The 19152-nt window shown below is 37.7% G+C and overlaps 1 protein-coding gene across 1 annotated transcript in view; it reads right to left on the bottom strand.

Moving 5' to 3' along the window:
- Window positions 1-1415: 1415 nt before the first annotated feature.
- The window catches only part of adcy1a (adenylate cyclase 1a), a 54631-nt gene continuing 36894 nt past the window's right edge, over window positions 1416-19152 (bottom strand). Inside the window, 8 exon segments of the mRNA XM_051874802.1 lie at window positions 1416-4320; window positions 7269-7393; window positions 8610-8724; window positions 12512-12610; window positions 12740-12886; window positions 15925-16041; window positions 17006-17132; window positions 17335-17588. Coding sequence (XP_051730762.1) covers window positions 4012-4320; window positions 7269-7393; window positions 8610-8724; window positions 12512-12610; window positions 12740-12886; window positions 15925-16041; window positions 17006-17132; window positions 17335-17588 — 1293 coding nt within the window. The 3' untranslated portion in view covers window positions 1416-4011.

The following is a 19152-nucleotide window of genomic DNA, read 5'->3' on the forward strand; positions in this document are numbered from 1 at the left end:
ATGGATGCATTAAGTCAAAAGTGACCGTTATATAACACATTTATAAATGTTACAAAAGTTTTTTTTTATTTTTTTTTTTTTTTTTTATATTATTTCAAATAAATGCTTTTTTCCAAATAAATGTTTGTTTTTACTTTTTTCATCAGAGAAGCCTGAATTTTTTTTATAACAGTTTCCACAAAAATATGAAGCAGCACAACTGTTTTCAACATTGTTAATAGGAAATGTTTGTTGAGCATCAAATCAGCATATTAGAATGATTTCTGAAGGATCATGTGACACTGAAGACTGGAGTAATGATGCTGAAAATTCAGCTTTGTGATTGTGAAAATGTGACTTGAAACTTAGCCAGTGACCATCATACATTTTTTGTTGTATGAAAAAGAGCCTCTTTTCCACAGAATAAATTAGTTCAGAGTGACACAAGGGTGGTAAATAATGAAAAAAATTTTAGTTTAAAGCAAACCCCTTCTCAGCGGTCACATATTTCTCAGTCTAAGCATGACAAAAACACCATAAGAGCAGCCAACACAACTTGTGTGCTATATTCCAAGTTTTCTGATTTAAGTGAAGAACAGACCAAAAAGTAATTTCTCGCTGGAAATCTTCCTCTCAGCTGTAACTTTCAAATCTTTTCGTTGTGGTTCGGCATTTGTTTTCCCTCTGTTGTTGGGTAGGGGAGGGTTGTTTTTACTATGAAGGATCATGTCAGGTTGACACTATTGCAAGTTTAGAGTGATAATTTGACCTTGGCAGACCACAATAACCAGTAACTTTGGCAAAGAGAGTGGTTCTCTCTGTGTCATGCTGAAAGGTCCATCCATCCTGACACCCTGGCCTGATATGATTGTGTATATGAGTTTTTTTTCTCATACAGTTGTTTCCGGCAGTATGATATGCCACATCCTGTCTATTTGCTGCTTACACATGCCAGCTTGATAAGACTCTTTTGTTTTCCCCTGTTCCCCAAAATGCTTCGGAACGGGTACATCCTGTATATGGGAAATCGCTTTCAGTCTGAAAACTGAGGAAATATGCAGAAAAGAGAAGTGGGACAATAGGCCGGATCTACGGCAGTTCCTAAAGCCTCAATGTTCTGAATCACTGAGGTTTATTTCACACAAATATACAAGCACCTAATCTAATGCAAATACCCCGTCAGGAAGGCATGGACTTTTGTAGGAGAGGAAACTGGTAAAATAAAAAAAATAAAAAATTATTATTACCAACAAGAAGTCAACTAACCAAACTGACTTCTTTGTTTGCCCCAGTTGTTTTTCTCGAGTTATGCAAGATCATAACTCACCGGTCGTTCACTCTCACAATCAGTCCATAGATTGACGTCTCCTTATTCAAGGTCAAGGCCACGGCCACGACAACACAGATCGTCGCAAACAACACACAGAAGCCCAACGTCATCTCTCATTGTTATTTTATTCCTGAACAGTGCAAACACAAGTATAAAAGATCTCAATATGAAATTTACATTCACATAGAACCATCTCAATAAATACATTGCAACCCCAAAAATAGCACAAATATTACAAATCATCAATAAAATACTCTTTTTGTTTACTCTACAATATATTTAATACGTACAATAATTTTGACCCGTATCAAATATGAAAATATCTAATCGACATGAAAATCTATTCTATGATTTTACTGTGCACACTTTATGCATTATTAAAGTTAATATATCATTAATGTTCATAACATCAGTAAGTTAGGCCACTGTAGTCAAAATAGATCATATTAAGCCATATCAAATAGAACCATTTAGCTGTTTGGCTACATTTGTTGGATCATAGAATCTGAAATATTCAGTGATACAATAAGCATTTTGGCATTCATATTCATTAAATAAAAACCGAAAAACTACAGATATGGAATTCGAATGGACAGCTCCTTACTTTGCGTTAATAAATATGCGAAATTCCGTATCGATGGTAAATGAAGCTAAATGCGGCCGAAAGTATAATCAGAGAGAGAGCATTCCTGAATACATGAAAGAAACATCGAAATAAAAAGGAATAGCCCATTTGCGAGTCAGTATTAAGCCCCACGTCCATGTGAGAGTACAGTTGGAAATGCACACAATGTCGCAAAGTTACGCTGTAAAAGAACACAGTTTGATATGTTGGTAACCGTGTATGTTGGCACATATTCAAAGAAATACACTTTTTCTTACAGACCCTGGATAAAAAGGCAGTCACTTCAAGAGCTCGACAAGGCGCCAATGCTACAAAACTCCCAGAAAGCTTTCCCCACAGCACCGCGCATGGAACAGGTAAGCGGATACGCCGTCAGATAAAGATAATGATTCAAAAAAAGATGGTTCGTTTCATCAAGGCCATTATTCTGGGCTCATGCAGTGCTACTAAAGCATGTTTCGCAACATATCTTCGACACTTTTCACCCTTGGTTTGTTTTTGCAGTAGGCATGCATTAGAGACACAAATCAGTCATCAAATAGCGCGACGTGACGGAATTACGGCATGCTGAGAGGGACATGCAGAACGGCATGCTTGAAGCCAAACTTCATTCCCTAGGCATCATGGGAAATCTATCAAAGATACAGTAATAGCACATAAAGTAAACCAAAAGATATTTCTTAACTCGTATGAAATGAGGCTCGTGAGGCTTTCGAAACCGAGAGCATGCTCTGAAACAGATGCACTAAAATCCAGATGTTTAACCTAAGATCTACAGAGCACATGACACATCCAGCACTAAAATATCATGCATGTTCAACCGCGCGTTAAAGATCGTTCCGCAAGCACAGTGAGAGATGCTACCGTTGATAGGAGAATCTGAAATCTAACTGCCACTTTGAAAAACCACAGACAAAATATATGTGGAATAGATGTACTTATATTACGCCATTTTATCACATACTGGAAGCCAATTTGGTTGCTTTTTGTGAATAGTAGCCTATTATCAGTGACACAGCTTCGATTGTGCTGGCTTCTCAAGCAGTGAAGCGATTGTATCGATATTTTGTGTCCTTGATGCTTATCAAACACAAGATTATTTCACATTGGATCTATTGTCATGTTATTACTGGAAAGGATATCCCAGAGGGCAAAGGGCAGCAGCAAATGCATACAGATGTTTTGTCCAAGCACCAAGTGCGTACTCACATCACATACAGGAAAACTGTGCTGATTCAACCCACGCAAAGTTAAACATTTACTCACGTCACAGACTCGACCGACTTTCTGTAAATGATTACAAAACAGCATAGCGTTAGCGTTTGCTAGTAAATCACTGCAGTCTCTGATTCACTGCGGTTGTTTAGTATTTCTGCCGATCTGTCTCTCTCTCTCTCTCTCTCTCTCTCGCTCCATACCCGCAGACGAGTGCCTGAAAATTGAAGAGCTGGGAATAACTTTGCTATCAGGTCTGTAAACCTGTGACGTGTTCTTCATGTAAACAATTTATTCAAAGCACATCTCAATATGAGGAACCATTTTTTCCCTTTGTCTTTTTTAAAAAACCCCAACACGTGTTTCTCCCTTTCGTCGCCTGACTCAGTCACGTACAAAATACAGCGCTGTTTTGAATCGGAACGTTTGGTCCTCACCGCTCACGTGTTCGAAGTATTCATCACCGTGGCATCTCTTGACATTTTCAGTTGCAAGATAAAACACACACACACACACAGACACACACACGCTGGATACATGTCTCCTCGGCTGGTGTGAAGCTGCCTTTGCAGTAGATCGCATGCTCCCGTGTAGGAGACCCTGATATCCTGTTGGTCTGGGGAAGACTCAATAAAACACACGCATACGTGCAGACGTAAAGACATACATGCTTATTATGTAATTGCGTGAAGGGGCAGGGCCTTTCTCAGTTTGGCACATTTGAATGTTTCTCTCCTCAGTGCAAAACTGTCCCGTCTCCCCGCGTTCTTCATCCCACTTCCTACCTTGTGTTCGGTTTCCCTCCCTGCCTCTGATTTACTAATGCATCGATTGATCACCGTTGAACCCGTCTACTTGGCGATCACACCTCCATCTCCATGTCAACGGATACGGAGGGCAGGTACAGAATGCTGTTATTTGGGGTGCTAATGTGCCCTACGGTGTGACTTTTCACACCGTAACTGCTGACAGCGGGCGCGGACCCCAGCTTGGTCCGGATGCAGGGGCTCGACCCACGTTCCAGACTCTTGGATTGCGTGTGGAGCGTGCCTTGCGGGGTTCGGCCCTCTAGAAAGTAGGTGAGCATTTGACCTTTGCCCTTCACGCTGACCTGGCCACGACACAGGAAGTGATAATAACCAGAGAGTAGGCGGAAGACATCCTCTGTCACCTGGGAATGTAGAAGCAAATAAATTCAGATGCGTTTGGAGTGGCATGCTGGTACTTTTTATGTACTTCTCAGAAATATACTTAAAATACACTTAAAGGGTTAGTTCACCCAAAAATGAAAATTTTGAAGAGACTCGATCACTTTATATGATGAACAGATTGAGTTTAGGCTTTTATTCACATGAACATTCATCAACTCAATTGTGGTAAACCAACGGAAGCTTGAGCATGTTTGCTTGACACGTGTGAAAACAATGAGGTTCATTCTCGTGTTATGCAGCACGTGTGAGCTTCCGTAAGAACCAATGAAGTTCATTCTTTCCCGTGTTACGCAGCACGTTTGAGCTTCCACAAGAACCAATGAGGTTCATTCTCGTGTTACCCAGCATGTTTGAGCTTCTGCAAGAGGTTTGTTGCATCAAGCAGGTTTGGTTGAGCTTCTGTTTATGTTCGCTTATCAATGTTTATAAGTGAATAAAAGCCTAAATTCAATCTGTTCATCATATAAAGCAATCGTGTCTCTTCAGAAAGTTTGGACTAAACCGCTCAATTCATATAGATTAGTTTTACGATCTCTTTATGAAGTTTTTGAAGCGTCAATGTGGTAGTCGCATAGCTGTCTATGGAGGGACAGAAATCTCTCAGATTTCATCAAAAATATCTTAATTTGTGTTCCGAAATGAACAAAATTCTTACGGGTGTGGAACGACATGAGGGTGAGTAATTAATGACAGAATTTTCATTTTTGGGTGAACAAACCCTTTAAGTATACTTGACTTATACTGACAGAAAAGTCTAAGTATATTTGGCCTATACTTGTACTCAATCATTTGATTGAGATATACTTAAAAGCATAATTAAGTATTCTAAGTATACTTGGCTTGTGTTTATCTTTTGATTAGCTATCATATTAAATACTTTTTCCCCATAGTTTTACATACTGTCTTATAAACTTAGATTGTTTGAAAATATTGATTTATAAAGAAAACAGATATGTTCCTAATTCTGAGTATGTGAATTTTTGTGTTGTCCACAGGTAGTGTACATAGGAATTTACTTCAAATCTACTTAACTCTTTCCCCGCCATTGACGGAATTTTCCGTCATTTATTTTCCATCAATCCATGTTTTCACTGTTATACAGTAGGGGGCACTATTATGCATCTTCTGAAAGAGTACAGAATCTCTGGATCAAAACACAGGCGAAGAAGAAGCAGAGACAAGCGATAGAAGCATTGCTTATGCACATGTAAAATTACGCGGTCATCAAACATAAAACAGCATATAAATCAAAACTGTGAAACGTTACCGAAGGAAATGTCAAACCCTTGAAGAGGTACAAGCTTTTGGGGTGTTGATGGACTCGATCTACTCCATCTATGTTTTGATCATCGTTCTGAATCCGATCCGGATGAAGTTTTTGACAAAAATGCGATTTTCTTTTTGTTCAAAATGTTTTTTATGAAACTTATCAACATTCGAGTGTTGATAAAAAAACAAATACATGAAGCTAGATTTTTTTATTTTTTTTTTTAAAGCAGAAGCTCTGTTCCTTTTTTTTTTTTTTTTTTTTTTTTTTTTTTTTTTAATTTGCATGTTCAGATATTCATTCCACATAATATTCTGGGGCCATGAAAGTTGTTGCAGAGTGAAAATGATCAAAAATGCTGGTGCTGGCTGGCAACTTTAAAAAAATAAATAAATAAAAAAACACTGGCGGAGAAAGAGTTAAAGTACAGTTAAAGATATATATCAAGTATAAAAACGAATACCTAAATAGGAACATAGTAGTATACTTAAAGTCCAAAAACAATATATAAAAACTAGAAGTATGATGTCAAGTTCACTTAAAGAAAACTTACAAGTATGTTTGCATTATAAAACTACTAAACTGGTAGTTTACTGAGAGTATACTTCAAAGTGTACTTAAACTAAACTATTCTACAAGTATTTAACTAGTAAACTATCAGTATACCTTTAAGTTCACTTGTAGTATAGTTGCAGTACAAAAGAAAAACGTAGTTGTAAACTAGTTGTGTACTCAAAGTTTACTACTGTTATACTTAAAAGTATACTTTTATACTCCTATACTAAAAAGTGGGCCAATTTAGTCCCAAGTAGTATTGAAATAGTACACTTACAAGTAGTGCATTAATATTAGTATACTTACTACATAAGGTATACTTAAAATATACATGGGGTCAGATTTACTAACAGCTTGCGTCAGCGCAAACCCTGTTTTGGCATTAAAAGACTACTGTCGGGATTTACTAAAGACACGCAGTGCAAAAGTAGCGCTGAAAAGGCGTGTGGACTGAGTTGTTTTTGCGGCTGACCTTATTGCATATGCATTAGTAGGAGTTTCCCTTTCAGACGCAAAATTTATGGATGGAGAGTATTTAAATTAATCACGCAACGCGGTTTACTAATGTTTACGCTAGTCAATTTACTGGTATTTACGCCATTATTTAACACCCCAAAAAAGCATGTCTTAACCCATTTTGCGGCAAGGCTGCAATTGTTGCTGCTTGGAGGAAGCACTGCAGAGAACAGAGAGAACATGGTAGAAGGGAGAAAATATTTTCCATTCGTATTAATTTCTTTGGAATGCCAGAGGAAGACGTTATCCGTATATTACATGTAACAAGTTGCGCCTGTGTCAACCCGCACCTGATGAGAGCATCAGCTCTGCTTATTTGGGACCCAACGCTAATTCACGCTGCTTTTGGTAGATTGCGTTGGTCATTATGTAAATGATTTGACTGCATCTGTGTTCTTTAATTTGCGCGTCAGCAATAGATCACGCACAAAACTTGCCACTCCCGTCGGCGCATTTGTGGAATTGCGCTCTCACGCTAATTTGCCCCGTTTAGTAAATCTGGCCCTTGAACTTTACTTAAGTATACTTAATCAAATTATTTTTTGTAAGGATTGTGTAAGTCACAGTTACCTGTATTTTGCCCTGAACTCCAGTGCTGTCCATTCTGCTGGCGACGTTGACTGTGTTTCCCCAGATGTCGTACTGAGGCCTACGAGCCCCGATTACTCCGGCAACCACTGGACCCACGTTGATACCTGATCAAACAATCAAATCAGTCAGTAATCAGATTTAACTTCCCTTATCTCTCATTTTTCCATGACAAACAGACTTCCGTTCAAAAATACGGGGTTGGTAAGATTTTTTTAGTCTCATATGTTCACATTTATTTGATCAAAAATACAGTAAAAAGAGTAAAATTGTGAAATATTATTACAAGAAAAAAAGATTTCTATTTGAATATATTTGAAAAATGTAATTTATTCCTGTGATCAAAGCTGAATTTTCAGCATCATTACTCCAGTCTTCAGTGTCACATGATCCTTCAGAAATCATTCTAATATGCTGATTTGCTGATCAAGAAAGATTTCTCATTATAATCAATGTTGAAAACAGCTGTGCTGCTTAATATTTTTGTGGAAACTGTGATATGTTTTTCGTCGGAATTCTATGATGAATAGAAAATTTAAAAGAACAGCATTTATTTGAAAGAGAAATCTTTATTTATTTATTTTTTTATAAATGTCTTTACCGTCACTTTTTATCAATTTAATATGTTCTTGCTATAAAAAAGTATTAATTTCTAAAAAACATACTGAACCAAAAACTTTTAAGCTGTAATGTTTATAAAAATAGTATAATTTTATCTTTTTATTTTTTGACTGACCATGTGGCCTTGGTTACATCCGAAGAAAATACATTACTACATTACTAGTATATTGCAAAATGACTTCATAACTGCAAGTTTATATTTTGCAAATGCGGCTTGTCAAGAGGCTTAAAACATGTAATTACAGATCACTCATTTGGACCAGTTGTACAGGATTGTGCCCGTTCTCCATTCTCTCTGCCCTTCTCATTAAAAATGATTTGTAGCAGGTATGCTTTTCCAAGCAGTTCCATGTGTTAAACCTTCGGCTCCTGCTGTCTGTCTGCATGTGGAAAAAAATCTCCTTACCAACTGAGGTCCGTCTTGTTTAAATTCATGACAAGAATGTTTTTCATTTTTATTAATGACGTGTAGTGTAAATGATTCGTTATTGTGCATTAGTGCAATTATGTGTTTGTTATATGTAATCTGTTCCCTACAAAATATGTTACACTCAGGACATCCTACTGGATGTGGGATGTCCGGCACAATGTGTACACTTACTGACGTATTTCCTTTACTCGTACACAAGAACACACATTCATTTACGCACATTAACTCACTCAAACACATGGCTGACACCTCATTCTAACAAGGTCACTCACCAACTCGAAGCACAAAGTCATTGTAGGACTGGTAGTTGATTGCATCCAGGACGTCAAACATCTCGATGGCAAAATCAGCCACTGTGCACAGGTGTGCAGAAACGGACTTCTTTACCTGTTCAGGGAGAAGAGAGAGCACACAGAAACACATTATTCATATACTGCCATCTCTATGCCTGTTCAATGGTGAGGATAATGAACAGAGAGTGTGTCGGGTGATTTTCTAATCAGAATATGGGAATATTTGACCAAAAAATTAAAGTTCTGACATCATTTACTCTACCTGTGTGATGTTATTTTCTTTTGTCAACAAAGAAGATATTTAGCAGAATGATCATGCTGCTCTTTTCTTTTTTCTTTTTCCAAAAAAATGAAAGCATTAAGTGACCAGGAGCTGAGATCCAAAATGGATACAAAAGCACTCTAAAAGTAATTAATACTACAACGCGAATTCCCGGAAATGTTGGGACATTTTTTAAATTTAAATAAAATGAAAACTAAAAGACTTTCAAATCACATGAGCCAATATTTTATTCACAATAGAACATAACATAACAAATGTTTAAACTGAGAAATTTTACAATTTTATGCACAAAATGAGCTCATTTCAAATTTGATGCCTGCTACAGGTCTCAAAATAGATGGGACGGGGGCATGTTTACCATGGTGTAGCATCTCCTTTTCTTTTCAAAACAATTTGAAGACATCTGGGCATCGAGGTAATGAGTTTCTGGAGTTTTGGTGTTGAAATTTGGTCCCATTCTTGCCTGATACAGGTTTCCAGCTGCTGAAGAGTTCGTAGTCATCTTTGACGTATTTCGTTTAATGATGCGCCAAATGCTCTCAATAGGCGAAAGATCTGGACTGCAGGCAGGCCAGTTCAGCACCCGAACCCTCTACGATGAAGCCATGTTGTTGTAATAGCTGCAGTATGTGGTTTTGCATTGTCCTGCTGAAATACACAAGGCCTTCCCTGAAATAGACGTCATCTGGAGGGGAGCATATGTTGCTCTAAAACCTTTGTATACCTTTCAGCATTCATAGTGCCTTCCAAAACATGCAAGCTGCCCATACTGTATGCACTTATGCACCCCCATACCATCAGAGATGCTGGCTTTTGAACTGAACGCTGATAACACGCTGGAAGATCTCCGTCCTCTTTAGCCCTGAGGACACGGCGTCCGTGATTTCCAACAAGTGTCAAATTTGGATTCGTCTGACCATAGAACACTTTTCCAAGTTGAAACAGTCCATTTTAAATGAGCCTTCGCCCACAGGACACGACAGCACTTCTGGACCATGTTTACATATGGCTTCCTTTTTGCGTGATAGAGCATTAGTTGGCATCTGCAGATGGCACGGCGGATTGTGTTTACCGACAGTGGTTTCTGGAAGTATTCCTGGGCCCATTTAGTAATGTCATTGACGCAATCATACCGATGAGTGATGCAGTGTCGTCTGAGGGCCCGAAGACCACGGGCATCCAATAAAGGTCTTCGGCCTTGTCCCTTACGCACAGAGATTTCTCCAGTTTCTCTGAATCTTTTGATGATGTTATGCGCTGTAGATGATGAGATTTGCAAAGCCTTTGCAGTTTGACATTGAGGAACATTGTTTTTAAAGTGTTCCACAATCTTTTTATGCACTCTTTCACAGCTCTGCCCATCTTTACTTCTGAGAGACTCTGCCTCTCTAATACATCCCTTTTATAGCTAATCATGTTACAGACCTGATATCAATTAACTTAATTAGTTGCTAGATGTTCTCCCAGCTGAATCTTTTCCAAATTTCTTGCTTTTTCAGCCCTTTGTTGCCCCCGTGCCAACTTTTTTGAGACCTGTAGCAGGCATCAAATTTGAAATGAGCTCATTTAGTGGATAAAAGTGTACAATTTCTCTGTTTAAACATTTGTTATGTTATCTATGTTCTATTGTGAATAAAATATTGGCTCATGTGATTTTGAAAATCTTTTAGTTTTCGTTTTACTCGAATTTAAAAAACTTCCCAACATTTCCGGAATTCAGGTTGTACTTCCTTCCAACTTGTCTGAAGTCATATGATAGCTTTGTGTTCAAAACAGATGGATATTTAAGTTGCTACTCCCTCAAAATCTTGAATGCTGTTGTAAAAGTTTAAATATGAAAAATGGCAAATGGGATTTCAGAGTAACTCGCTTTTGGTTTATGGAAAAGAGAAACTTGAACATTTTGAACATCTTCTTTTGTGCTCCGTGGAGGTCTGTGTTCCATCCTACAGGTTTAGAGTAATATGAGGGTGAATACATGATGACAGAACTTTACTTTTCATATCATATCATTTTGATCACGTCATATCATGTAACTGCAGTGAAACATTACATCAGCAATCTGAGATTTAAAGGGACAGTTCACCCAAAAATTCTGTCATCATTTACTCTCCCTTGTCTCTTTCCAAACCTTTATGATTTTCTTTTTAGGTCCAAACAGTGTAAGTCAATGGACACTAAAACTGTTAGGTTACAAGCATTCTTCAAAATATCATCTTTTGTGTTCTACAGAAAAAAGGAATTCATACAGGTTTGAGGGTTAGTAAATGATGACAGAATTTTTATTTTTGGGTGAACTATCCCTTTAATTAATGTGAGCGGTGTGTTTATGTTAGCTTTAGGGTTTGGAGAAAATATCATTAGCTCGGTATACAAATAGCTGTCAAAGTCAATGGAAAGCCTCCACTATGATAGAAAAACAAATGCATGTGTGTTCGCATTCAATCTTAGTTTTGCTTTCAAAAGCAGTGGCAGGTTTGACTGGCAGCATGACGAGATATTCAACTTTTAAGTCCAAATGCAAATACACCCAATCTGAGATTAGCTCAAACACACATACGCGCACACACACAAGTTCTCTCTTGATGCTCTCACTTTTCAAGATTTCACACACACACATAAAACACACACACAAATACACGTGTGCACACACACACACCAGGGCCCAGATTCACGATGCACACAGGCACATACACTGGAAGAAAGCATTTGATTTATTTGTGTTTTTTTTTTTTTTTTTTTTTTTTTTTTTTTTTTTCTGATGTAAAAATATATAACATCCTTAAACAGGATAAATTTACTTGCGAAGCAAAATTGTGTAAAGTAATAAGACTTGTTTTCATAAAATATATCTATTTTAATAGATATTTTATCTATTTTTTTAAGTGTAAACCTTGCCAAATTTTGTTAGATTTATGCTTAAAACTGAATAAATGAATAATAGGGTAAGAAAAATTCAAACTTTGAGTTTGGGGTCAGTAAGATTTTTAATAAATTAATGCTTTTAGTCAGCAAGGCAAAGCAAATTTATCGAAGGTGACAGTAAATACATTATTTCAGTAATTTACAGTATTTCTAATAAATGCTGTTCTTTTGAACTTTCTATTCATTAAAGAATCATGAAAAAAATATCTAAAATATATATAAATGTATAAAATATATTTTTAAGACATTCAAACAGAAAACACTCCTTTTAAATTATAGTAATCTTTTACAATATTACAGTTTTACTGTATTTTTAATCAAATAAATGCAGCCTTGGTGAGCATTAGAGACTTCTTTCAAAAACATTACAAATTCTTACCAACAAACAAACTTTTGAATGACAGTGTATGATTTTTTTTTTTTTTTTTTTTTTTTTATGTAAAAAATATATATTTTATATATGTCTAAAAACATTTTAAAAATCTTACCAATCTTTTGAATGGTAGTTTATATTTCCTAAAAACAAGTTGTTGTTTTTTTGCTTCAAGACCTTAAGTTCAAGTAATTGTATCTTGGAAAATAAGGCAAAAATTCTGATTGAGATAATGATTTTTGCGTTGTACTGTATGCACACATACACACACACACACACACACACACACACTCAGTGTACCTTGGATCCCGCAGTGGGGACGAGTCCGACCGCAGCCATGTAAGTACTGCCAATAGTTTTGATCTTCTCAATGTCTCTGTAGCATTCCTTATCCATCAACTACAGACAGAGAAAGAGAGAAAGAGATGGTGTGACGGAGAAATAAATGAAGCCTAGAGTGGGATTAAGGTAACTCACACACTGAGCCAAAACATACATTTCTCGGACTGGGAAACAAGAAATTCTCACCGCATCAAAGTCAGCAATGATCTCGTTTAGCAGCCGGAGGCATTCCACACCCATGTTGTTTCCATCCAGCTCAATGTAGAAGTCATTGAAGTTGGGGATGGAGGCGAACAGGACGCCCACCTGAGAGTAAGACTGATAATACAGGTCCTGGAACAGTGAAAGAGCAGGAAAGGAAAAAGACAATGAGACCCTCAGGGGACGATACCACTGATCCAGGCTGAGCTGGGAATATAACAGCGCTTAGAGAAGGTAAGACTACAGTAATTACAACACGCATGAATTGGACAAGTTGACTGTGGTCAAAGCAAATCTTGCTCTCGACATTGAAGGGTAGAGTACATTAGATTGACCTGTCCATCTAAAATCAAAGATACAACCGCATCATATACGCTAAAATAGTCACATAAAATGGGATTTTTCTTGGTCTTCTGAAATAGAAGTGTTTAATTTACTATGTAGACATGTACACACTGCAAGGTTTTGGGAGTGACAACCGCATTTAAATGCAGAAGTGACTCCCTTTAATTATCATTCTGAATGTATGGAGTACAGGAGTCACTCCCAAAGTTATGATTTGGTCATAACCATAGCAACAATTTGCTGTCCTGTGGATGTAAACAAGAAATATGGTGCCAAAAGATTAGGATAACTGTGTATTTTGTTTACCAAACTAATAGTAGCATGTACATGCACTTTGAATCTTTGATTCCAGTAGGAATAAAGCAATCATTTGGGTTTTTAAGTGTCACGTAAATGCTTTAGTCTAAAATCATACGCCATAGGTTAGCCATTTTAAACTACTGTTTAAAGGTTGGGATGGGAAGATTTTGAAAGAAGTCTCTTATTTGATTATTTGGCAGTAAAAACAGTAATATTGTGAAATATTATTGCTATTAAAAAATTATTCTGGTGAAGGTAAAACTTTCAGCATCATTACTTGAGTCTTCAGTGTCGGAAATCAATCTAATATGATGATTTGCTGCTGAAGAAACATTTCTGATTATTATCAATGCTGAAAATAGTCGTGCTGCTTAAGTGACAGTTCACCCAAAAATGAAAATTCTGTCATTAAAGGTGCAGTAAGCAATTTCTGAGAAACACTGTTGATAGTGAATCAGGCCAAGCACCAAAACACAATTGTAGCCAATCAGCAGTAAGGGGCGTGTCCACTCATTAGGGGGGAGGTGCCTGTGTTACATAGAGTGTTCGTGAATTTGTGGGCGGAGCTATCAAGATGGAGTAGGGGCGTGTTTGTTTTGGTGATTTCAAATATCAACAGCGTTTATCAGAAATTGCTTGCTGCACCTTTAATTACTCACCCTCATGTCATTCCAAACCTGCAAGACTTTTGTTCAACTTCGGAACACAAACAAATATCTTTTTAATGAAATCTGAGACATTTCTGTCCCTCCATAAACAGCGCAACTGACACGTTGATGAGCTTCTGTTTATGTTCGCTGATCAATGTTTATATGTGAATAAAAGCCTAAATTCAATCTGTTCATCATATAAAGTTATCATGACTCTTCAGAAAATTTGGACTAAACCACTCAATCGATCTCTTTATGAACTTTTTGAAGCGTCAATGTGGTAGTTGCGTAGCTCTCAGATTTCATCAAAAAGATCTTCATTTGTGTTCTGAAGATAAACAAAAATCTTACGGGTTTGGAACAACATGAGGGTGAGTAATTAATGACAGAATTTTCATTTTTGGGTGAACTAACCCTTTAACAACCATGCCTTTTTTTTTTTTTTTCAGGATTCTTTGATGAATAGAAAGTTCAAAAGAACAGCATTTATTTGAAACTGAAATCTTTTGTAAAATTATAAAACGACTTTACTGTCACTTTTGATGAATTTAAAGCATCTTTGCTGAATAAAAGTATTAATTAAAAATGTACTGCCCCCAAACATTTGAATGGTAAAATATAAAAGTTTTAAGAAAAACCGTGTTTTCATCATAAGAGTCAAAGAAATTTTTTTTTAAAAAATCATGTAAAACTAATTTGAAGTGTTTTCGATGCATGTAAACAAGTGGACTTCAGGCAGCAGTTGTAAACTATAAATGCACACTTTTTCCAAGCCTTCGTTGTAGAAGATTGGGGTTAAATGAAATTTAAATAAAAATAAATATTTGTCCGTGGAAAGAATCCAAGGAAATAATTCCAGTGATGGTTACATCTTGTTTGTACTTTTGTGTTTACTGTGTGTCCAAGATTTTCACTTCCCCATGCCACTGTTTACAATACAATTCCACGCTCAGCAGAGGATGCTTGCTTCAGATCTACCGTAACAGATTTCAGGATGTCTGATTGCATCAATTCCTTGGAAAGGATCTTGGGCAGGAAAAGAGGCGAGTGGCATGTGTTGAGCATGCAGCAAACATAAAAAACATAACAAACGGCATAACGGGAGTGTAATCACACATTCATTGTGTTCATTAGACCTCACAACGAAGCCTGGCAGTGAGATCACAAAGCATTTACACTACACACAATCATAATGTTATCTCGTTTACATCATCAAAACACAAGCTATCATCAAAACATCTGCGCTGACCTCTCACCTAATTAGCAGCTGGATCTCAACAACATTGCCATGAAGTGGTGACTTTGGGAATTACAGCAACTGAGATGTACATTATTAGACAGCATGAATTCAAAATGGATCTAGTTTAGCCTACATAAATGTAAATGGTCTTATTGTGCTTATCGGTGCACATCATTCTGAAGAAAAAAAAAAAGTGTTTTTCTGCCTATGAAATGACTAACTTAAAGGGTCAGTTCACCCAAAAATGAATTCATACCAAACCTATGGCTTTCTTCCTTCTGTGAAACATATAAAAGATATTTTAAGACTTTTTTTTCAACAGGCTAAAATGTTGTTTGGTTCCCAACATTCTTCAAAATATCCTCTGTGTTCCACGTAAGAAAGAATGTCATTCATGTTTGGAACGACATAAGGGTGAGTAAAGACGGAATTTTAATTTTTGGCCAATAACATCAAGCCAGTTGACCAAATATTATTGAATCAGACCATAATGGATAAATCAAGGCCCACTTCCCACTTCACTCCAGCAGAATATGCTGGTTTGCTTATATGTCACACTATGGAAGTTAAATGACAACTCATGTTGTCTTTAACCCTTCAAGGTTATTCTATGTGACCTGTAAATGAAATCTGACCATGTTTCGTGGGTTGGACAGCAGGAAGTGTTGAGCTACATGTGCAGGCAGCAGGTTGAACAGAATCCTCTTATTGTCCAACTTCACTCTCTCCATGTCATCTCTCTCCTCCTCAGCCTGAGGATGAAATAGACATTAACAATTAACTGCATATTCATACTAGCTGTAATATCTGTACAGTCACTGGAGACTTTGTTAATAAAATATGCATAATTACAATCTGAAAATAAGCATCCACCAGAGGGCACTGTTGCTGTTGAAGTAGCTTGTCTATCACTTTATAATTTAGTGTTTTCTGTTAAAAATATACACTATCATTTAAAGGTGTAGGTCATTCATTTTCGGTTTCACGGTTTCCACAAAAATATTAGGCAGCTGATAGTAATGAGAAATGTTTCCTGAGTACCAAATCAGCATATTGAAATGATTTCTGTAGGATCATGTGACACTAAAAATGTTGAAAATTCCCCATTACAGGAATAAATTAAAATATACACGTTTTAAAATATATCCAGTCAACAGTCATTTTAAATTAATTTTACATTATAAATGAATAATGATTCTCAGTATGTTGTTTGATCAAATAAATGCAGCCTCGAGCATAAGATACTTAATTTAAAAACATTAAAACATCCCAGAACTTTTGAAGGGTCAATGTGCGCAAAGCTTTCACGCAGTTCTATGCATCATGTTGCTCCTTTTGAGCTTATTAAGTATTTTAGCTCTCTGTAACATATGACAGACCCACACACACACACACACACGAGTTTGTTTTGCTATCAAAGTGGGGACATTCCATAGGCGTAATGGTTTTTATACTGTACAAACTATACATTCTCTCCCCCTACACTACCCCTACCCCAAAACCTACAAATCACAGAAAACATTCTGCATTTTTACATTTTTAATAAAACATTGTTTAGTATGTTTTTAAAGCTATTTTAAATATGAGGACTCAAGAAATGTCCTCATATTTCATGTTTACGTCGTAATACCAGTGTAAAACCCATGTCATTATACAAATTTGTGTCCTCATAAATCATGAAAACAAGCACACACACACACACACAGGTACGCTCACCTGGGTGGCCCAGAGGTAGTCCAGTCTGAGTTTGAGATCCAGCTGTCTGCAGTGAAGCACCAGAGCTCCAGAAAACAACAGCATTGCCAGAACCGGGTCATAGCCATGTGTGTGAAAGAATCCACCTCTAAACACACACACACACACAATGACACCCATCAGAATATCAGATAATTTAGGAATTCAGCCTTTTGACCAAAAACATTGACTTGAACTTGCTGAGATTTTAAGTTAATATTGCAATAATTATTTTATTTTTATAATCTTTTCACCAACTCACAAACCTCAGTTTGGGAAATCTATTTCTATAACCTTTGAGCTTGACTCACCCTATGGCCTTCCGATAGCCACTGGTCTCCATGACAACAGTGTGGAGGATGTTGAGAAGGAGAAGCAGGAGGATCTTGGGTAGTGATGACACACGAAGGTACAGGGCCACAGATAGAGATGCCATCACACATGATAAAAATACGTACGGAGTGTATTTGCACACCCCGGAGCCCACAGCGGTCCCGTTCACTGTGACAACTGTCACCATGGAGACACTGGAATTCCCCTCCAGTGACCACGGTACACATCCCACCTGTGCAGGTACAGCAAGACATACGCATTCAAATGCACAAAGTCAAGAAAATACAAAGAAACAACTACATGATTGAAATATATATATATATATATATATATATATATATATATATATATATACAGTATCTCACAGAAGTGAGTACACTCCTCACATTTTTGTAAATATTTTATTATATCTTTTCATGTGACAACACTGAAGAAATGACACTTTGCTACAATGTAAAGTAGTGAGTGTACAGCTTGTATAACAGTGTAAATTTGCTGTCCCCTCAAAATAACTCAACACACAGCCATTAATGTCTAAACCGCTGGCCACAAAATTGAGTACACCCCTAAGTGAAAATGTCCAAATTGGGCCCAAAGTGTCAATATTTTGTGTGTTATTTTTTTTTTGTGTGTTATTATTTTCCAGCACTGCCTTAACCCTCTTGGGCATGGAGTTCACCAGAGCTTCACAGGTTGCCACTGGAGTCCTTTTCCACTCCTCCATGATGACATCATGGAGCTGGTCGATGTTAGAGACCTTGCGCTCCTCCACCTTCCGTTTGAGGATGCCCCACAGATGCTCCATAGGGTTTAGGTCTGGAGACATGCTTGGCCAGTCCATCACCTTTACCCTCAGCTTCTTTAGCAAGGCAGTGGTCGTCTTGGAGGTGTGTTTGGGGTCGTTATCATGTTGGAATACTGCCCTGCGGCCCAGTCTCCGAAGGGAAGGGATCATGCTCTGCTTCAGTATGTCACAATACAAGTTGGCAATCATGGTTCCCTCAATGAACAGTAGCTCCCCAGTGCCGGCAGCACTCATGCAGCCCCAGACCATGACACTCCCACCACCACACTTGACTGAAGGCAAGACACACTTGTCTTTGTACTCCTCACCTGGTTGCCACCACACATGCTTGACACCATCTGAACCAAATAAGTTTATCTTGGTCTCATCAGACCACAGGACATGGTTCCTTAGTCTGCTTGTCTTCAGCAAACTGTTTGCGGGCTTTCTTGTGCATCATCTTTAGAAGAGGCTACCTTCTGGGACGACAGACATGCAGACCAATTTGATGCAGTGTGCGGAGTATGGTCTGAGCACTGACAGGCTGACCCCCCACCCCATCAACCTCTGCAGCAATGCTTGCAGCACTCATATGTCTATTTCCCAAACACAACCTCTGGATATGACGCTGAGCGCGTGCACTCAACTTCTTTGGTCAACCATGGCGAGGCCTGTTCTGAGTGGAACCTGTCTCGTTAAACCGCTGTATGGTCTTGGCCACCGTGCTGCAGCTCAGTTTCAGGGTCTTGGCAATCTTCTTATAGCCTACGCCATCTTTATGTAGAGCAACAATTCTTTTTTTCAGATCCTCAGAGAGTTCTTTGCCATGAGGTGCCATGTTGAACTTCCAGTGACCAGTATGAGAGAGTGAGAGCGATAACACCAAATTTAACACACCTGCTCCCCATTAACACCTGAGACATTGTAACACTAACGAGTCACATGACACTGGGGTGAGAAAATGGCTAATTGGGCCCAACTTGGACATTTACTTAGGGGTGTACTCACTTTT

This window comes from Ctenopharyngodon idella, chromosome 20 (assembly GCF_019924925.1).
Source record: "Ctenopharyngodon idella isolate HZGC_01 chromosome 20, HZGC01, whole genome shotgun sequence".
NCBI lineage: Eukaryota > Metazoa > Chordata > Actinopteri > Cypriniformes > Xenocyprididae > Ctenopharyngodon > Ctenopharyngodon idella.